We start from the raw sequence: 18842 nt of genomic DNA, 5'->3' as shown, positions 1-18842 counted from the left end.
AAAAAAATGGCTGCCAATAAGGTGAGCAATCTTATTCAATTGTCAAACAAATAAAAAGAAAAACAAACACTCAATAACAAAAATAATTGTATGTATTTTCATTTTAAAAAAATGGCTGCTTAATATTCAAAATATGTAACATGCATCTAAACAAATTTGAATTTGTAACAGAGAATAATTTGGTCACATTTGTCAATGAATTTGATAATATGAACCTTACATAAATAAATCAAAATAATATGGACAAAATAAGACTAGATTGTAAAAAGACAAGATAAATATTTATATTATTTTCTGCTTGACATAATAAAAATAAGACACTAAATATTATCATAAATTGCTTTAAATTGGATTCAATTGTTCAACTGTCGACCGGTTTATGTTATATAAATTTGTATTTTATAATTTTGTTTGATAAATTCCTATAAAATAATATTAAATCACAACAGACTAAGATATATAAATTTAAATTATTAATTTATTTTAAAAAAATTATATTTATAAACAAAATAAAATATTTTTTCATTTTATTTTAATTGTTCAAAATATCTATTTTAATATTTAAATAATAATTTTATTTGATTTTAATAATATTATTATTATATTTTAATAAATTGTTTATATCTTTTAAAATATATAATAATTAAACTATATTTAAATTCGTAATTTTTTTCTTTTTGTAAATGGAGAAGCTTGTTCATTCATTTTAAGACTCAAAATCACTAATTCACTATTAAGACGGGACAAAAAATTACTGTTGGTGAATAATTTTTCCTATCTCAGCATAAAACAGCTGCAAGGAGAATTTTATCCCCGCCCTAAGTACGAAACCCAACCCAACCTAAGAGCAGGCTCATAATGATCACATTAGTGTCGGCCCCAACCACAAGCACAGAGGATAGCATGTGTTGATAATATCCGGGAAATATCCAAACGATCATTTCCAACGGGTTTCCTCTTATCAGATAAAAATTTCAAATGGGGCTCCTTGTCTCGTTCAGAACCACCCAATTGTCAATGTAATCCTATTGGAAGCTTTTTTTGCAGCACTGCCAGCTATAGGGTTGCACACTGGCACTCCTGGAATAGGACTTGCTCACTACTGTGTGACCAAATGACAAAGGAGTACTTGTTTAGACAATGTAAAGTCGTATTTTATTATCCAAGTCCAACCAGAGGGTTGAGAGCCACCCACAGCTGATGATAGGGCTTATTCCTGTGCATAGCCGGATCAATTAATATTTCATAGCTACTTGTTTCAACCGACAGGGACAGCAGAAAAGGAAGGGTCGTGCAAAATAAATGGTGGCACCCGTGGACTAAATTGCTACCTTCCTTTTTCTCAAGGCAGAGAAGCTGGATACGGTTTTGCTCGATTCTCAAACGTTGGTTATATGTGGCTCTCTTTTCTTATCTCTTACAACAATGCCTGATTTCTCCCACTTCCCATTATATATCACTTGCTCTCCCACTCACCTATCTTCCATTACTCTTCAAGTTTCTCTGCAAATTCAGAAACATGTCAGAACAAGAAAATGGCTTGCGGGAAGAACCACAATGGCTAGAGCTAAAGCTCCCACATTTATTATATAATGAAACCGTTCGGGAACTCCACACAACAATTCAAAATGAGTGGGATTCTCTCCGACAGTCAGCATGCCAAACAGCAGCTGGGAGAGCTTTGTGGAGACATGTGATCCATGACCCACTTGCAGACTTACTAGCAGGAGAGACACACCTCAGAAACTTTCATGAGAAGATAAAGAATGACTGCCTCAAAAATGCCCGAGAAATTTCAGGAGTGCTTCTCGCTGTTCGAACCCTCTGGTTTGATTCAAAACTTGAGGCTGCTCTCAATTCCTTCAATGGTGAAGCACAGGTTGTTCTCCTTGGTGCAGGTTGGTGCCTACTAAGCACAAATTTTAGCATGTTCCAAATAGTACTTTTATTTGAAATCAATGCTGCCAATTAAATTTATCATTTGGAAAGCTCACACTACAAATGATTGCATTGTCTTAAGCTGGCCCTGATTTAAAGCAAGAACAATAATTGTTAAATCTACAAAGATAAATTTGTTTATTTCTTACCTCTAGAAAGTTCAATAGCATTAATTATTATCAAAAGTTCAGTGCGTAATACATTAAGCATATTATACATTAGGAATGGATACAAGGGCATACCGTCTAAGCTGCTTGAGGGAAAGCGATGTCTTTGAAGTTGATTTTCCTGAAGTCTTAGAAGTGAAAGCCACTCTTCTAGATGCAGCAATGGGATCCATAGATGAACATAAGCATCCAAAAATAACAGCAAAGTCCCTCAACAGAGTAGCAGCTGACATCAGAAATAATGACTTGCTTGAAAAACTTCAGATATCAGGGTTTGTACCAGAGAAGAACACGGTCTGGATCCTAGAAGGTATCCTCTACTACCTTTCTCACTCCCACGCCACGCAAGTACTGAAGATCATAGCTGACAAGTGTGCCCTTGCCCACACAGTTCTCTTGGCCGATTTCATGAATAAACCATCCACCACTCTGCCCAATTCCATCTTCCACTTCTACTGTGATTGGCCTGATCATCTGCTGCCATCTCTAGGGTTTTCCCATGTAAAGCTTTCACAGATTGGTGACCCTGATGCTCATTTTGGGCTCTTGGACGATCCACTAAATCTGTTCAACAAGCTTCGCAGCTTGCCAAGATCAATGCAGACATATCCCGATGATGGAAAACCTTGTTGTCGCTTGTATTTGGTACAGGCTTCAGGTGTTCCCACTCAACAGAAAGAGTCATTTGATCATATTGCAGAAATCACATGTTCCAACACCCAAATATAGTATAAATGTCTCTGTCATTGTTTGTAGAAATCACAGGAATGCAAACTGCATTAAAGCAGTGTTTAGTTCTCCAAGCAACTCAAACATATGCTAGCATATTTCACACTCAAAAATAATTTCTTTTCAGAAAAAGGATCCATTTTAGCAGGGAACAGCTGAAGAGATAAGAGCAAGGACACTCATATTTCACACTCACAACCACATTTCTGACTCCTGGCTAAAATGGGGCTATGCTTGGTCTAAGCCAGCAGAAGTTTTCTTTTGATCCAACATATAAAAGCCAAAACCACATGGCACATGATGAATCCACCCGGCACAAGTTTCTCCTTATCTCTTTTAACCAGATGGCCCAAACGATGTATTCTGAAAGTATATATCTACTACTAACAGCTGTTAATTTTCAACAATAGTTCAAGTAGGTATGAGACAAGCACAATAGGTCCAATTCATATGAAGGAAAGGGTGCACAGATTTAGCATCAGCCAGGAAAGAGCATGTTAATGAACAGGGGCTGGCACTTATTCAAGAATCTCATATCCAGGACTTTGATGCATTTCAAATACTCCATTTGTAATGTATACCTACACTACAAAACTAAGCAACTATCTCAAATAGTTGCAGGATACAATGTCAGAAAAATTGTTCATATCTTAATTTATTATTATTATTATTATTATTATTATTATTATTATTATTATTATCAGTCCATAATAGAGGCAGAAAATTATTGATACATGAATTTTCAACAAGCAGACAACCCCATGCTGACCAAGTTATTAGAAAATTATACACAGGTAAACCAGTGAGTTTCAAAGCATAATAGCCTGTAGAGCAGCTTTTCCTCCATGCACAAAACAATGGCGTCACTAATTGACAGATTCATACCTGAAGTAGCTAAAATATCAAGTAAAGTATTATCCATGCCATGGTCAACAATAAGCAACTCTGCAATTCCAAAAGGGATGCAAAGTTTTAATCACTGGAACAACAGGACAGATACTGAATGTTTAACTAATCCAGAAATCACATGGAAATATATTTTTCTAGGGGTGCAGAGTGGAAGAGAGTAAGCTTTCTGTGTTGATGTCACAAATTCCATAATTAGCATAAATAAGAAACACAACAAGCAAACTGAACAAAAAGAACTACACATAACATAAGAGTAACAAACCTGAACTAGACTTCATTCCAATCAGACCCCTCTATTACAATTCAGGTAGCCTGCACCTACCAAGAGTGGGACTATGGGCAAGAAAAGAGGGGGTATAAAATAAAGGATAAAAACAATTTCAAGTCAAAAGAAAACATATTCCAAGTTCCAACTCCAGAAGGAATAAGAAGAAAAAAATCTGCAAGATCTTCAAGCACTTATAAACCAGAAAATTTACTTTAATTCTGAGATTAAATAGAAAAACCGATCAAACTTCAAGTCAGTCCTTCACACCCAACTCAAATTTGTTTAGTGAAGAGACAGTATTCATTAGTGCATCAGCTACCTTCTTTCTGCAAAACAAGGAAGAAAAAGAAGAAGAATGAAACAGTTGAAACATATTAAGAGATTGGGAGGAATATGGAGTAGATTCACGTATGCAATTGAACTTCATTCAATGAGCATATGTGAACATCACATTTCAAAAGTTTGAAAATATGCAGAAACAATATTAAGAAAAAAATACCAAAAAAAATACAAGTTGGTGCACAACATCTGTGAACCTGAGATTACTTGAATGGTCCCAAATCCCAATTCATAGTTGAACAATGAGCATGTGCTAGCTAACTTACTCAACTCAACTCAACTCAACTCAACTAAGCCTTTATCCCAAAAATTTAGAGTCGGCTATATGAATTTTCTTTCTCCACTCTAAACGATTTTGAGTTAAATCCTCTGAAATGTGTAATGTTTCTAGGTCATGTTGTACTACTCTCCTCCAGGTCAGTTTAGGTCTACCCCTTCTTTTCTTTGTATCATTTAACCTAATGTGCTCTACTTGTCTAACTAGAGCCTCCGTATGTCTACGCTTTACATGACCAAATCACCTCAATTTCCCTTCTCTTGATCTATCCTCAATTGGCACCACTCCTACCTTTTCTCTAATACTCTCGTTACGGACTTTATCTAGTCTAGTATGACTACTCATCCACCTTAACATTCTCATCTCCGCAACTCTTATATTAGACACATACGACTCCTTCAGTGCCCAACAATGCTAGCTAACTTACTACATTTTATTTTTTTTACTCCTCATTTAATCATGCACAAAATCTTTACTATAGCAAAAACTGCTTCATCCAAAATAAGAAGCAATCCAATAAGATCTTTCTCCAAAACTTTATTCCCCTGCAGATTTTGTGCTACTGAAAGTTTTGCAATTCATTTCATCTAAGCGTTATGAAGTAAGCTCACTGCCAGATTGAAATAAAACCAAACATTTTCTTTTTCAATTTTCCTTGGAATAAGCACATAAAAGAAACCTTAAAACTTAAAATGATAATTATCCGGTGTTAAAAAATGTAGCAAAATGTTGATAGCAAAGTATGTTTTAAACCATGTCCTTTTTGGTTTGGAAATTAAGACATTGACAATAACCAGGAGAACTAAAGAAACACATTCTACAACTTCATTTTTGTAAAAAATTACAATTAGTGAGAACCATTCTGATGAAGAACCAAAGGGAACACTCAGAGGAGAATAAACAAATTTTATTAATTTTCAATTGTCAATAACTCAATATCGATAATAATAATACTCTCTGCCAAAACATCTAGATTGAATAGGTATTTATAGACTAATAACTAATCCTATTATTAAGGATTAGGAATCCCAAACTAGGAAAATACTAAACCTAATAGAACTTTTTAAATAATTTCTAAATAATAATGTTAGAAATCTAAACTTCCTAATTATAGCAGACCAAAAGATCTCAGTTTCACAGTTAAAAATTAAATCAAAATAATAATTTCTAAATCTAGTTTTCCTTGATTGCATCATATTCTTTATAAAAGCACTCATTTTTATCATCCATGTAGACAACATGACCCTGCCACAATCATTTTGCTTGGTAGGTGGAGTAAGATGGGTACTGAAATAGAATCACGCATGGTTCTTGCATGACTTAATTTGAAAATACACCTATTGGCCATTGGAAGCAACTTGAATGTCAGTTTCATTCGCCAGTACATTAAGAGAAGAGAAAGATCTGCAGTACAAGAAAATAAGAAATGTTATCGAAGAATATTAGGAAACCACCATAAATCATACAAGTATCATGATTTCTCTCTAGGCTCACTTTGTCTCTCAGGGAAACTGAAGAAAAATTAACCCCCTAGATAATTTCACCCTTTCCAATGAAGATGCATTTCTCACAATCAACCGGAATGTGCAAACATTATAGGCTTATAAATGTAAAATTAAGTTCAGATCCTCTTCATCATGAATTTGTTTCTTTTTCTTATATAACTGCAGTAATATACTTCAATTTATCGAATGATACAATAGGTAGTTAAACCTGAACTCCGGTATTGGCCTGAAACGCAACAAACGAATTCCTCTCTTGCGGAATACAATCCCTGGCGGCAGATCTCAACAGCCTTTGAACTTCCTGGCTCCTGCAATTCCTTATTCACATACTCCACTTCACCACCCGCTGAATGCTGTCAGAGGGAGGGGGGAACAATTAAGCCGAGAGAGAGAGAGATTGGAAGGGTGGAAAATGTAAATGTTCATGAGCAGAACCATATTCAATAAGAAGTCTTGTACAGGATTAGAGTTTGTTACAAGATAAATGTCGTCAGTTACATACGCTATTCTAATTGATAACATCGGGTACATTAACCTTATCAGAAAATGGTGCACCGGGTAAGAGATAGGCAGGGCGAAGGCTTTCTCGGGAGGCATCGAAAGGTGCCAACAGGAATTTCGAGGCCGCCTTCTTTTGCTCCCGAAGTCCAGTTGCTTAAAACCTAATAAATTAGGGTTTCAGGAGCAATTAGCCAGAATTAAATATATTCAAATTTTCCAAGGCAACAGAGTGGCGCGTACAAATGCCGATGGAAAATGCAGTAGCAGGAGCAGGTTGTTAGAGGAAAGGGACAAGATCGAGGAAGGAGAGCAAAGCAACGTCTCTGGGAAAGATGTTGATTTGAGATGCAAGGTGGAGGTGATGTGCCTGGCGTTTGGTGAAGAGTTTTTGCTTTGAGATAGGAAGTTTCAAAGGGAACGGTAGCAGGAGGAAACTGTGAGTGAAGGTGGAGCTGAAGCTCTAAGCTGGAGAAACGGTGTCTTGCGGGAACTTGGCACCATGAAGTGGCCGCGTACCAGCCATCGGTGTCGGGACGAACGAATTCTACAAAATTTTACAAATTTTATTTTAAATTTTTGTGTTTAATTTTAAAAAAAAAATCATATAGTTTATTTTATAAATTTAATTTTATAAAATTTACTATAATTAAAGTAAATTCTATTAAAATATAAACAATTTATAAATAAAATTCATAGATTTCTTTGCTTTTGTCTTTTCTTTTTAAATATTTCTCTCTTCAATTTTTTTATTTTAATAAATAATACAAACCAATTATGTAAACAATAACTTAGAAATGATTGCAATTAAATTTAATGTTAACATTATTTTAAATGTAAATTATATAAAATTTAATTGAAATTTCATATTTTAAGGAGTAGTATTATAACATGAAAATTCATTTATAAATTATTTCAATTTACTTTCAATTTAATTCTATATTTAAATTTTATTTATTTCAAATGGAATCTTAAAATGCTTTAAAAAAAATGAATCTTAAAATTTTCATATTTTAGTCAATTTAATTAAATTTAAATATGAAATTTTATAATTCTAAAAATCACCATAAATACATTGTTTTTCTAATAAGCTCAATTTAAGCATCCATTTGCTACAAGCTTAAAATTTTTGTTTTAAAATATAATAAAAAAAGCTAAGTATATAATTATAATAAATAATTTTCCCTCAAAATATAATAAATAATTGAATTTTGGGTAAAGTTTTGCTTTCAAAATATCTTATATTATGTTTTCCAACTAATATTTTTTTTTTTCATTTTACTTGTAAGTAAAATAAATTCATATCCATTTTACTCAAGAATAATATTAATGCCATTTTAACAATGAAAATTTTCCTAATAAGCATCAAATTCGCAATTAACCAACTGTCTATACAATAAAAATTTATATATTATTTTATATCGATTTTATGATTTATAAAAGAATTAATTATTTTAAAATTTATAACAATCTCTTTCAATAATTTTTTTTAATAATTGAATTTAAATTTTTAATTCTATGAGCTTTACCTTATTTATTATTATTATTTTTGTTTTTATTATACATGACAAAAAATGTCCATACCAGCGTATTTTGATGGTGAAATTGTGATGGTGATGGGTCTTTGTCTTGAACGTGTGTTAGTTATCATGTGACAGTGGAGCAGAATGGCTCAAGAATCACACATCTTGGAAAATTGACTCATTTTCGTCCTCTTGTTTTCTTGTTTCAATCCCTTTCTCTCTCCAACTTTTAGCAGAAAAAGCCAAAATATAACTCGAATTTATCAAGTTGTGTGTGTGTGATATGATTCCCATTTTATGCCCATCGTTTTGCATGGCAGCGTAATCGCCACAATCCACTGCTTTAGCAGAAATAGTCGATGGTCTACATTTTTTTTTCCCCAACATTACTATTTAGAGTCGGTTTTATGATAAAATAACTTTTCAGAAAAGTTATATTAAAAAAATTGAATAAATAATACAATTATATTTTATTATAATTTCAGTTTTATATGTAATCCACAATTTTTTTTATTTATTTAAGTTACGATAAAGTAAAGTAAATGAACAAAATTTCGCAATATATAATGCTAATGCAAAATTTACAATTCATCTTTAAATTTTCATCATATATTGTATTTTAATTTTTAAATTTTAAAAAATTAATTATTTAATATCTAAATTTTACACTATATTATATTTCAATCCTTAAATTTTTAAAAATTAATATTTAATTTTTAAATTTTATATTGCATTATACTTTAGTCTATATGATTTTAATATATATATATATAATAATTTAATTTTTTTATTAATAAATGAAATTATTATAAATATTAAAATTATAATGAATAAATTATTTTATATACTGAAATTAAATGAACTAAATAACTAATTTCTTAAATCTATGAACTAAAGTGAAATATAATGTAAAATTTATAAATTAAATAATTAATTTTATAAAATTTTAAAATTAAAGTGTAATATAAGATAAAATTTAAAAAATTATAAAATTTGATAGCATATAAATATCAATAAAACTTGAATGCGTTGTTTCACTAAATAATACTATTTTTATTGTCTTAGATACATGGAATTTATAAATAAATTAAAAATAATTAGATGTCTATGATAAAAAATTCCGATAAAAATCATTTGATGCTTAAATTAGAGAGGGTGATACTCTAATAGAAAGAGAAGAAAGAGATGGGAGATACTAAAGAAGAGAATTTCGAGAGAAAAAAAGAGGATAGAGAGCCCTATTTCATTATTAATTATGTAATAGAATTATATTTTTTAATATATTTTAAAGAATATTTTTTAAAAGATATATTTTTTAATGTATATATAATTATTTTATAATATATCAAATGTATACATATAAGTAATAGATTAGTTTATTATAAATTCGTAGCTTTAAAAAAATAAAAAATGACGGGACTATGTTTTGGCCTTTTGGATTGTTGTTGTTGGGTCGCATAACGCGATGCTCTTATTCCAAACGCAATTCAAACTGTTTTGGATTTGCGTGAAATTTAGCTATACTTGTCGTTTTACATTCTAAAATTACGTTTATTTTAACCAATAACAAGGTTGCAATTAAAATTATAATAAAGTGAGATTCTTTACGTTTTTTAAATTTACGATTAAAATATTATTTTTTTAAAAATAAAATATTTTGTAAATGAAAATATGATATAAATTTGAAGTAAAAAGATTTATATTACTGCTACATGTATACATAAATAATTTTAAAATGAATTGTTTATATAAAAATTAATATTAATTAACTTAATTTAAAATTTTCAATAATCTTAATAGAGTGCTCAAATAAGTTAATCGATTATTTATGTCAAATAAATTATTATTAATTTGGTTTATCTTTTTAAGTAATTGGTAATTACTCTCATAGTCAAGCAAGTTATTATTAATTTAATTAATTTATTAAATTTTCATGAATAAAAAATTCACTTTTATAAATTTACACTCGATGTTATATGTTTTCTATTTAATGTGAGTCTAGCATATCCAGTGTCACTAGGTCATACATTCTTTAAGCTTCTCTTTTACATCTAAAGGAGACGTGTGAAAAATCATTAAATTTATGTTAAGTGATAATAACAGTGCATAATTTTTAATAATATTATATTTTATTAATAAAATTAAGTAGAAGAGAAAGAGTAATGACAGTAGAGAGTTTAATTCTTAAATTATATAATAAAAATAAATATTAATTAAACGTTTGTCTATCATGTGAATTCCACGTGATATAAATTAATTTTTTTACTCATATTTTTAATATTTTGACTCAATAATAAATGTCAAGAGTTTAAATAAATCAATTAAATTAATAAAAATTTATTTAACTTAAATAATAATTATCAAGAGTCTTAAATAAATAAATAAATAAAAATTTATTTAATTATAAAAATAATTATTAAAATCTTAAATGGATAACTAAATTGGTAACTTCTTTGATTCATGTAATTGTCAAGGCTAAAAAATTTTTTTGCCATGAAAAAATAGACTCTATTTAATTGTTGTTATCCACATTTGATTTCATTTCATTTCAGCACCGCTGACACACTATCCCCCATCGCAAAAGGCTCAAGCAGCACCACCCCAACCCGCAGCATGACCAATCAACTTTCGTCCACGTGGCAGCCACCAGCTCTTGGATCCTCAACTTCACATACACGCTTCTCCAGCTCGACGGCAACTCTTCGCATTCTTCTCTTTGCGCGCGCAACTGAGCCAAACAAGATTTTTTTTCCCCTTTTGTTTTCCCTGTTAGCTTAGCTGACGAAAACGAACCGCACTAGGAATTAAATTCGGTTTTCCAGTTACGGCTAATCCAATTATGGATGGGAATATTGCTTTCTGTTCAAATTCCGAATTAAGGCTTTATTAGATGTCTCGTTCCTCGCCCACAACTTCATTGCCTAATTGTAATTGCACATTACTTCTGGTATCGGATACTTCTTCTTCTTCTTCTTCTTATCATCATCTAGCAATCCCGATATGCCTATATAATTCCACGATGAGAATTCCTAAGAGGCCCGTTTCCTTCTGCGTTTCTCTCTTTTCTCTGGGGCTTGCCCCTTCTTACTCCTCCCGAATTAAATTTAATTCGGAATTCCAGGGGAAGCCGAATCGATTTGTCTCCAAAACAAGAGGAATTCACACCGGAGGTTAGTTTACTGACTTTTTCCTTGGACTTTTTTTTTCCTTGTGTAATTCGAACTATGTTATTTACTTGGTCACTCTTTAGTTTGTGGAATCTTGCATGATTTTCATGGTTTTAGGTGTTAATGAAGTGTGCCTTACTGTGAATTTTGGTGAAATTTTGGGGTTTTTAGTTGAATTATATATGTTGGGGTTGGTTTGGGGGGCTAAGGAGACTGACTATTTAATGGAGGAATTGAATTTTTAGGTGTTTCTTGGAGCATGTCTTGGAAGATTTGTAGACTCGGAACATAACGTGGTGCACTTTCACTGTGTGCTCTTTTAATTGACCTTTGCAGGTAAGATGTCCAGGTTTTTTTGTTTGTCTAAAATTGCAATATTTTCTTGACCCTTTGAACTTTTTGACCAGAAAATTGTTCCTGGAGGGGCTTGTATAACTTGGAGAGAAAATTATGACTAGTGTGCTGCATTTTTGCCTGTCATTTCATCTGTCATGTTGGCCTATAGTGTGGATCATGTAGATTAGTCAACTTGATCAAAGAAAACTTGAAATTTAGAATCTTTGACCACTTTATACGTGATGTTTATTGGGCTAAATACACGTAATTCTGTGTTGCGTTTGTATAAGAGGATATCTATTTAAATGCATTTGGTAAACTGGAAATAGTCCACTTAAATGTCTCTCTGGATGAGTTTGACATATGAGCACTTGTTGGAAATTAAATTGCTTAGTATTTGTCTTCAAATATGTAGGAATTTTGAATCATGTGTACCAAAGAGATTGTCATGATATTTTGTCAGAGTTGTGTTGTAAAATTTTAGTTATTGAAATTTGACATTTGTGGGGTAATCGACTGCATTGGTGCATTTTGAATCTGACTTGTCAGCAACAGAAGTTAATTGTTTTGTGCCTTTTTTATATCTTTCAGGAATTAATCAGTTGCATGTCAGCTATACTATGGACGAGAGTTACAAGACGGTTTTAGGTGACAAGACATCTGAGGTTCAGCATATGGGTGGCAGCGATGGTGTTCAAGAACCATGTATATGGTCATCTCCTGAAGGAGGGCGGAAAATTGAAATTGGAAAGCAGATCTTTTGCAACAGATCACTGAATATGAGGAATATTTTAGCTGTAGGCTTTGATATGGATTACACATTTGCACAGTACAAACCTGAAACTTTTGAGTCCCTTGCATATGAATGCACAATCAGAAAGTTGGTGTATGATCTGGGTTATCCTCAAGAGGTTTGTTTGATTTAGCATGCATGTTTATTTGATCCTATTTGATTTGATAACATGGTGACTGAAAATGATATCTCTGTGCAGTTGATAGGGTGGTCATTTGATTGGAAATACATGGTCAGAGGCTTGGTTCTTGATAAAAAGAGAGGCAATATTTTGAAGGTTAGCATAGCTAATTTTTGCACCAGCTAGTTGTTAGTCACGGTCAATTCTCTCATAGTTGTTTATTATGGAAATTTTATTTTGGTAATTCTGCACTATGCAGATGGATCGCCATAAATATGTGAAAGTGGCCTACCATGGATTTCGAGAGATGTCTAAGGAAGAAAAAGTCAGTACCTATGGCAGTACTCTGATACGAGATTCTTTTGATGAGCCTGATTATGCACTCATTGATACTCTTTTTTCATTAGCTGAGGCCTACTTGTTTGCCCAGCTTGTTGACTTTAAGGACAACAATCCAGGAAAAATTCCAGAGAGAGCTGAGTAAGAATATTAACCAGTACTTTTTCTTCAGTTGCTTGGTGGTAGATTAAAGAAAACAACTTTTGCTAAAACATTGTTGATTCCATGCAATTCACTCCTTTAGCCTTTTGATAGTGTATTTATAGTGTATCCTTCCAGTGGAAAAGTCTTTTAGCAGTTTCAAATTAGCAGTTACTAAATAATATTCACTTATGTGACCTGAAGTTCTTGCTGGTCATATATGGTCTATGACATGACTGTTCCCTAAAAAGATGATGGTTTTATTCTGTAACCCTTCTTTGATGTATTAGATTCCATAACTTATAAATGTTGATGTATTTTTAATTTCCATTTTCAATAACAATCTCCTTCAGTTATTCTCGAATGTACAAAGATGTTCGAGCTGCAGTTGATTTGTGCCATCGCGATGGAACTTTAAAGCAAATGGTTGCAAAAGATCCAAAAAGGTGATGGCGGAACTTGAAATTTATTACATAAGTTAGATGTGATTGATTTGAGTCGTTCAATTACCTTAACCTAGCCTCTATTTGAATCGTTGTCCATCAGGTATATCAATGAGGATGCATCTATAGTTCCTATGCTCAAAATGCTTCGAGATTCCAGTCGTTCGACATTCTTGGTGACAAATAGGTATTAGTATTACTGCCTTTTCTTCTTTCCCCCATTGTCCCAAACAGTGGTTTTTCTTAGAGATATTAATGATGTAGTGGTGATACATTTATATTTCTCTCCATGTGACTTTCTCATATATCGCTAGATCTGGATTAATAAGATATTGTTACCTTTTGCAGTTTATGGGACTATACAAACGTTGTGATGAATTTTTTGTGTGGATCCCGTGTCTTGGTTGGTGTCTTGGATGGCAGTGGCACTTGCAACTTTGATTGGCTGAAGTACTTTGATGTTGTCATCACTGGCAGGTCATCTTTCCCTTTAAACACTTTTCTTCAACTCAAATATATGTTGTTGGTTATTTTTTTTGAAGACCTTCATCTTTTAACAAGTTTGAATTAATTTTGAGTTGCCTTTATTTTTGTTCAATACTTTCAATATCTTCAAGAATATTTTCATGTTCAATACTATGAGATTGTTAGTGTAGTAATTTCAGGTTTGACGTCTGACTTTAAACCAATCTATGCAGTGCAAAACCAGGCTTCTTCCATGAAGACAATCGTGCTAATCTTTTTGAGGTTGAACCTGAGTCTGGAATGCTACTCAATACTGATAATGGCACTCCAATGCCTCAGGTTGTACATCTTTGCTATTCTCATATTGCTACTTGTATGCTTCTGCTGATTCAATTTTCATTTCTGAAAAAGGTGGGAAATAGTTCACCAAGGATAGTATTGAAGGAATCAAATGCGCCTTGTCGAGTTTTCCAGGTACAGTAGAGATTTCTAATGCATAATATAATCGTCTTTTACTGTTGTATGCAAAAGAATATCACTGCTTTCACTTTTTATGATCAACTTGAATTTCTTCTGGAACAACTATTATGTACCTAGGAACTTTTAGAAGACACCTAATAATGTTTCTTAACCTACATTCTCAGGGAGGCAGTGTTGGTCATCTTCATAAACTGCTCTCAATCGAGTCAAGTTCACAGGTGATTCTAGATTTGTTTTACTGATTCTTTAAAGTAGTTACCGAACTCGCTTAGTAATTCTTTGGGTTTTCTGTTTTTGTTTATGGATGTGGAAGTCTTGATTGCATAACCATACACTTGGTTTTGTGATGTGCCACTAGTGTATTTGTGAACCTTAGTTTTATGGAATTTAATCTAATGATTTACGATTTAATAGGTTCTTTATGTGGGAGATCATATTTATGGAGATATTTTACGCAGCAAAAAGGTTCTTGGTATATCATTCTTATCTTATAGCATTCTTGAAAGAGACATGGCATTACTTTGGTCTGCAGGACCATTATTGTTACTTTCTCCTTTTTTGCCCACACTTTATTATCAGGTTGGAGAACAATGCTTGTTGTTCCAGAGCTTGAGAGGGAGGTTGAACTGCTTTGGGGCTTAAGGGACTTACGAAAGGTATCTGGGTGATGGCTTGTTTTTATGTTGACAACTTGACATTCTTAGCTATCCAGGTGGTTTTAGCAATGATTGTTAGGACTAAAAATTGTCCTGGAGATGGAGTTGATTAATTGACTCTTGTTTTCATTTTCTTTGAATTTGCAGCAACTTAGATTGATGAGGAATGAACGTGATCAAATTGAGGACCAAATACATCATCTGAAGTGGTTTCTCAAGTAAGCAAACATGAAAAAAATTTCCTATCATATTCTTACAAAGTTCTTGGCAGTTAATAGTTTCTCCATTGGTTAGCAGGATTAATATTGGTTATGGTTCTTGAGCTTCATTATTGTGGGAATACTTGTTTAACATAAAGGTGAACTAATGAGACAACTATAAGTAACAAGAAAGCCTTTGGAGAACTTGATGAAACTGAATTGTTAACATTTACTCTTTTTTCTAACCTAAGTGGTCATAAGTTCTGCAGATTTGAAGATGTTAATGCTGATCAGAAGCAGAAGATATCTGATGCAATAGAGAAATTGGAGGTAGGTTAATAGATCCCAGTATTGCTGTCTCAAAATTCTTCAAATGAGTTGTACAAGTTTAGTGGTTTACCCATGTTCTGCTTTTATTATAATAGTCTCAAAGGGATCAAGTGAGAATAAGTCACCAACAGGCTCAACGAGAATGTCACCAAAAGGTAAAAGAACTTATTTAATAATTGTGTGTTTCTAACTTTCTGTTGCTGCTCTAATAAAAGTAGTTATTTAACTGGTTGATGACTTCTAACATTGGTAAATATAACGACAGTTTCACAAGATCTGGGGACAACTAATGAAGACTGGTTATCAAAATTCTCGGTTTGCACATCAGGTAAGATGTGTTTTAATTATAGTAGTCTGATTTCTGTTCTGTAATTCCTCTTTTGCTAGAAATGTTAGGCCATACATTTCCTGATCTACATAAAAGACACATTTCCCCATCTGCCATGGATGAGCATGAGCATTGTTTTTGTTTCTAAATGTTTATTTAGATGAAGGGGTTATTCATTATAGTCTTTACCTCTGCTGTCTTGTCAAATTCATCTGACTGCTGCTAATTTGTATGTTGGACATTAAAACAGATAATATTCTTTAGTTTCTTATATGTGCAGGTTGAGAGATTTGCCTGCCTTTATACTAGCCAAGTATCCAACTTAAGCCTGTATTCCCCGGACAAATACTACAGACCAAGTGAAGACTTCATGCCTCATGAATTTGATATTCTGCCCCTTTGAGACCTGTTTGGTAGCTGACTCGCTTTTTGAGGGAGCTTAATCCATTTTATGGCAGTGGAAAGGATAACAAAATTGCACCACCAGAGGGTTTTCTTTTGATCTTTTCCCGTCTCTCTTCCCATTTTTTGGATAAAATTTACTCCCCTGTAATTAAATCACGCGTTAATATCTGTTTTGATGATATATTTTCTTGTAGTTGAATACGAATGTTGAACATTTTAGCTTGTGCTTATAAAAGATGCTCAATGTAATGATGATTACTTCTTGCATTCTATTTTAGCCTTGATTAGGTCACACATTTCATCTCAAGTTATAAAGTAAATTTAAAGAAAGGTCAATGGATAAAGCACCTATTCCCTTCCAACAATGGACGAGTATTGCCCAGAGGAGGAGATTAATTTTCTGAATGCAAAAATTAATTAGAAAATATTTTTCTTTACAAGTATAAAAAAAAAAAAGGATGTATATTGTGAATTGCTCTTTCAAACTTATAAGTAACATAGGTTAGTAAAGTGTTAGATATATTAACAAATTGATTTTTTTTTTTTTTTTTTATTGATCAAAATTTTAGTTTGATGTGGATATTCTTTCTTTAATTAATTTTTCAGATGAATTTAGTATAGTATAATAAAAACTAATGCAATGTCTACATTCATTCGGGTGATAAGAAAAAAGCCCGATCAGTGTTAATCAATTTGAAGGTAGAAATTTGAATTTTATCATAAAGTTGCATGTCTATCTCTAATGATCACATCTTCCTGGCTTAATATAAGTGTGATGGATATTCTTTTAGATTTAGCCCCGGCATAAGGTCATCCATATGTGAATTGCGTAATATTTCTTATTGAGTTTATAATCAACCTATATATATATATATATATATATACACACATATTTATCAATTAAAATAAATAAAAAAAATTTAATATAAAAATTAAAAAATTAAAAAAATTAATATAAAAATAAAAAAATATCAATTCTTTTGATATTTCACATATTAGATATTTTATGAAAAATTTCCTTTATAATAGATTTTTCATAAAACTACTGGAAAAATAGGGGTAAAAGTACCAGTTATTTTCAATGTATGAAATAGCTGCCAAATTTTCATTTCGGTACGGAGCAAGCAAGGACTAGTTTCTCTCGGCCCGCAATTGAAACTGTGCGTTTAGAAAGTGCGGGCAAATAATAAAACGGTGCGTGCAAATGTTGCCTTATTTCTAACCAGGCCTTCCTATCCAGCAAACAGAAACCCTACCGAGGACGCAGATCACAGGACAGGAAGAAGAAGAAGAAGAAGAAGAGTACGATTCCGTGAGCTCGGCGATTAATTAGAAAGATTCTAATAATCACGGTGTTCCAGGTACAGTATATCTGACAATTTTAGACTTTTGGGTGCCTATATTTCTCTTAACTACGCGTTCACCCTGTAGATCATTGCTTTGATCATAATTCCAAGCTTATATATATATATATATAATTTTAGCAGATTTGAATCCTGCTGATTGAAAATGTCGAATTTTACGACAATCATCTGCAATCGTCTGAAGGTGAAAGAGCTTGTCTCCAATGTTCCTGTGTATGCAAGCCTTACAGGTTTGGCCCCAACCCCAACTTCCTGGATGGATAGGCCAGTTTTGTTTGGTGTTTGTCTAATTGTTTGTTTTAGATGGCTCTGCTGGTGGATTAAGCTTGATTTTAAGGCGTTGGGCTACAAAGAAGACGGCTGGATCTACCAAGAATGGACGAGACTCGAAACCTAAGAATCTTGGAGTGAAGAAATTTGGCGGGGAGGTAACTTTGTTTTAGCTGTTGCTTCTTTCAATAGCATCTAAAAGGATGCCTTTTCAATGCCAAAAATGCTCTTGGTGATGGATATAGCGTGCGATTCTTGTTTTGATTTGCTTGTTTGGTTTTTGTACAGAAGGTGATACCTGGAAATATCATAGTTCGGCAGCGAGGAACTCGATTTCACCCTGGAAACTACGTTGGGATGGGGAAGGATCACACCCTTTATGCTCTGAAGGAAGGAAATGTCAAATTTGAGACAAACAAGCTCAGCGGTCGCAAGTGGGTACATGTTGAGCCCAAGGATGGATATGAGCTTCACCCTGTTTATGCAACAGCTAGTGTCGCTTCATCCCGGCTCAAGACAGCCTCTTGAATTGTGATTTCGTATTCGTCTTTCATTTGGTTTTTATCTTGGATGGATTTCCCACATGATTAAATAGATGAGTTAAATGTTAGTTTCGGGGTAATTATTCACATTGCTTAATACTAGTTCAATTTCTTCGAGATACTGTTGGAACTGTGTTGTTAGGAGGCGTTGGCAAGCATGTTGGAAATTGTTAGTTTCGTGGAGTTGTGATGCTTTTGATTGCCTGCAATTCAACAATTACTTCACTGGCTGATTGGATGGATAAGCAATATAGTCATTTTGAACCAAACTTGTTTTTTATGGATATGATTGGTTATGGAAAGGATTTT

At 32.6% G+C, this 18842-nt stretch overlaps 3 protein-coding genes and 1 long non-coding RNA gene across 14 annotated transcripts; 3 read left to right on the top strand and 1 right to left on the bottom strand.

The window, feature by feature from the left end:
- Positions 1-700: 700 nt before the first annotated feature.
- On the bottom strand, positions 701-7210 carry LOC110656396 (uncharacterized). Of its 7 annotated transcripts, none has more exons than XR_009141881.1 (8): positions 6668-7210; positions 6341-6485; positions 5965-6031; positions 4006-4337; positions 3720-3779; positions 2181-2879; positions 1739-2026; positions 701-1503 (listed from the first exon to the last, which is right to left on the bottom strand). It is a non-coding gene; the product is annotated as an uncharacterized LOC110656396 (long non-coding RNA). The 7 variants fall into 7 exon arrangements; XR_009141877.1 differs by having other exon boundaries at positions 2181-3779; positions 6668-6794; positions 6874-7202; XR_009141880.1 differs by having other exon boundaries at positions 2181-3779; positions 4006-4076; positions 4223-4337; positions 6668-7201.
- Positions 1500-2908, top strand: LOC110655570 (uncharacterized). Its single transcript, XM_021811929.2, has 2 exons — positions 1500-1898; positions 2161-2908. Exons 1-2 carry the CDS (start codon positions 1520-1522, stop codon positions 2832-2834), a joined length of 1053 nt encoding a protein of 350 aa, XP_021667621.2. The 5' UTR covers positions 1500-1519; the 3' UTR covers positions 2835-2908.
- Positions 7211-10714: 3504 nt separating the features above from the next.
- On the top strand, positions 10715-16615 carry LOC110655547 (uncharacterized). Of its 4 annotated transcripts, XM_058130832.1 has the most exons (18): positions 11179-11323; positions 11566-11656; positions 12248-12567; positions 12649-12726; positions 12830-13050; positions 13404-13496; positions 13597-13680; positions 13842-13970; positions 14192-14297; positions 14370-14432; positions 14603-14656; positions 14853-14910; positions 15018-15094; positions 15242-15312; positions 15564-15624; positions 15720-15779; positions 15890-15952; positions 16233-16615. In XM_058130832.1, the coding sequence occupies exons 3-18, from the start codon at positions 12277-12279 to the stop codon at positions 16353-16355; spliced, it is 1632 nt and encodes a 543-aa protein (XP_057986815.1). In that variant the 5' UTR covers positions 11179-11323; positions 11566-11656; positions 12248-12276; the 3' UTR covers positions 16356-16615. The 4 variants fall into 4 exon arrangements, 3 of the variants coding, with proteins under 3 accessions (XP_021667580.2, XP_021667598.2, XP_057986815.1); XR_002494992.2 differs by lacking the exon at positions 11566-11656 and having other exon boundaries at positions 10715-11323; positions 15556-15624; positions 16233-16256; XM_021811906.2 differs by lacking the exon at positions 11566-11656 and having other exon boundaries at positions 10718-11323.
- Positions 16616-17567: 952 nt separating this feature from the next.
- Positions 17568-18802, top strand: LOC110655540 (uncharacterized). 2 transcript variants are annotated; one of them, XM_021811865.2, is made up of 4 exons: positions 17568-17718; positions 17845-17951; positions 18025-18149; positions 18280-18802. In XM_021811865.2, the coding sequence occupies exons 2-4, from the start codon at positions 17867-17869 to the stop codon at positions 18517-18519; spliced, it is 450 nt and encodes a 149-aa protein (XP_021667557.1). In that variant the 5' UTR covers positions 17568-17718; positions 17845-17866; the 3' UTR covers positions 18520-18802. The 2 variants fall into 2 exon arrangements, with proteins under 2 accessions (XP_021667557.1, XP_021667566.1); XM_021811874.2 differs by having other exon boundaries at positions 17636-17718; positions 17842-17951.
- Positions 18803-18842: the final 40 nt, after the last annotated feature.

The sequence above is a fragment of the Hevea brasiliensis genome, chromosome 12 (assembly GCF_030052815.1).
Source record: "Hevea brasiliensis isolate MT/VB/25A 57/8 chromosome 12, ASM3005281v1, whole genome shotgun sequence".
Classification (NCBI taxonomy): domain Eukaryota; kingdom Viridiplantae; phylum Streptophyta; class Magnoliopsida; order Malpighiales; family Euphorbiaceae; genus Hevea; species Hevea brasiliensis.
Note: the sequence above shows the minus strand (reverse complement) of the source record. Positions and strands in the feature narration are given on the sequence as shown.

Coding starts and splice junctions, on each gene's coding strand:
- LOC110655570 (XM_021811929.2), top strand. CDS start 1,520: ATGTCAGAACAAGAAAATGGCTTGCGGGAAGAACCACAATGGCTAGAG. Junction 1,899..2,160: donor GGTTGTTCTCCTTGGTGCAG/GTTGGTGCCTAC, acceptor ATTATACATTAG/GAATGGATACAAGGGCATAC.
- LOC110655547 (XM_021811888.2), top strand. CDS start 11,044: ATGTCTCGTTCCTCGCCCACAACTTCATTGCCTAATTGTAATTGCACA. Junction 13,051..13,403: donor AAAATTCCAGAGAGAGCTGA/GTAAGAATATTA, acceptor AATCTCCTTCAG/TTATTCTCGAATGTACAAAG. Junction 15,953..16,232: donor ATTCTCGGTTTGCACATCAG/GTAAGATGTGTT, acceptor TTATATGTGCAG/GTTGAGAGATTTGCCTGCCT.
- LOC110655540 (XM_021811865.2), top strand. CDS start 17,867: ATGTCGAATTTTACGACAATCATCTGCAATCGTCTGAAGGTGAAAGAG. Junction 17,952..18,024: donor TGTGTATGCAAGCCTTACAG/GTTTGGCCCCAA, acceptor TGTTTGTTTTAG/ATGGCTCTGCTGGTGGATTA. Junction 18,150..18,279: donor TGAAGAAATTTGGCGGGGAG/GTAACTTTGTTT, acceptor GTTTTTGTACAG/AAGGTGATACCTGGAAATAT.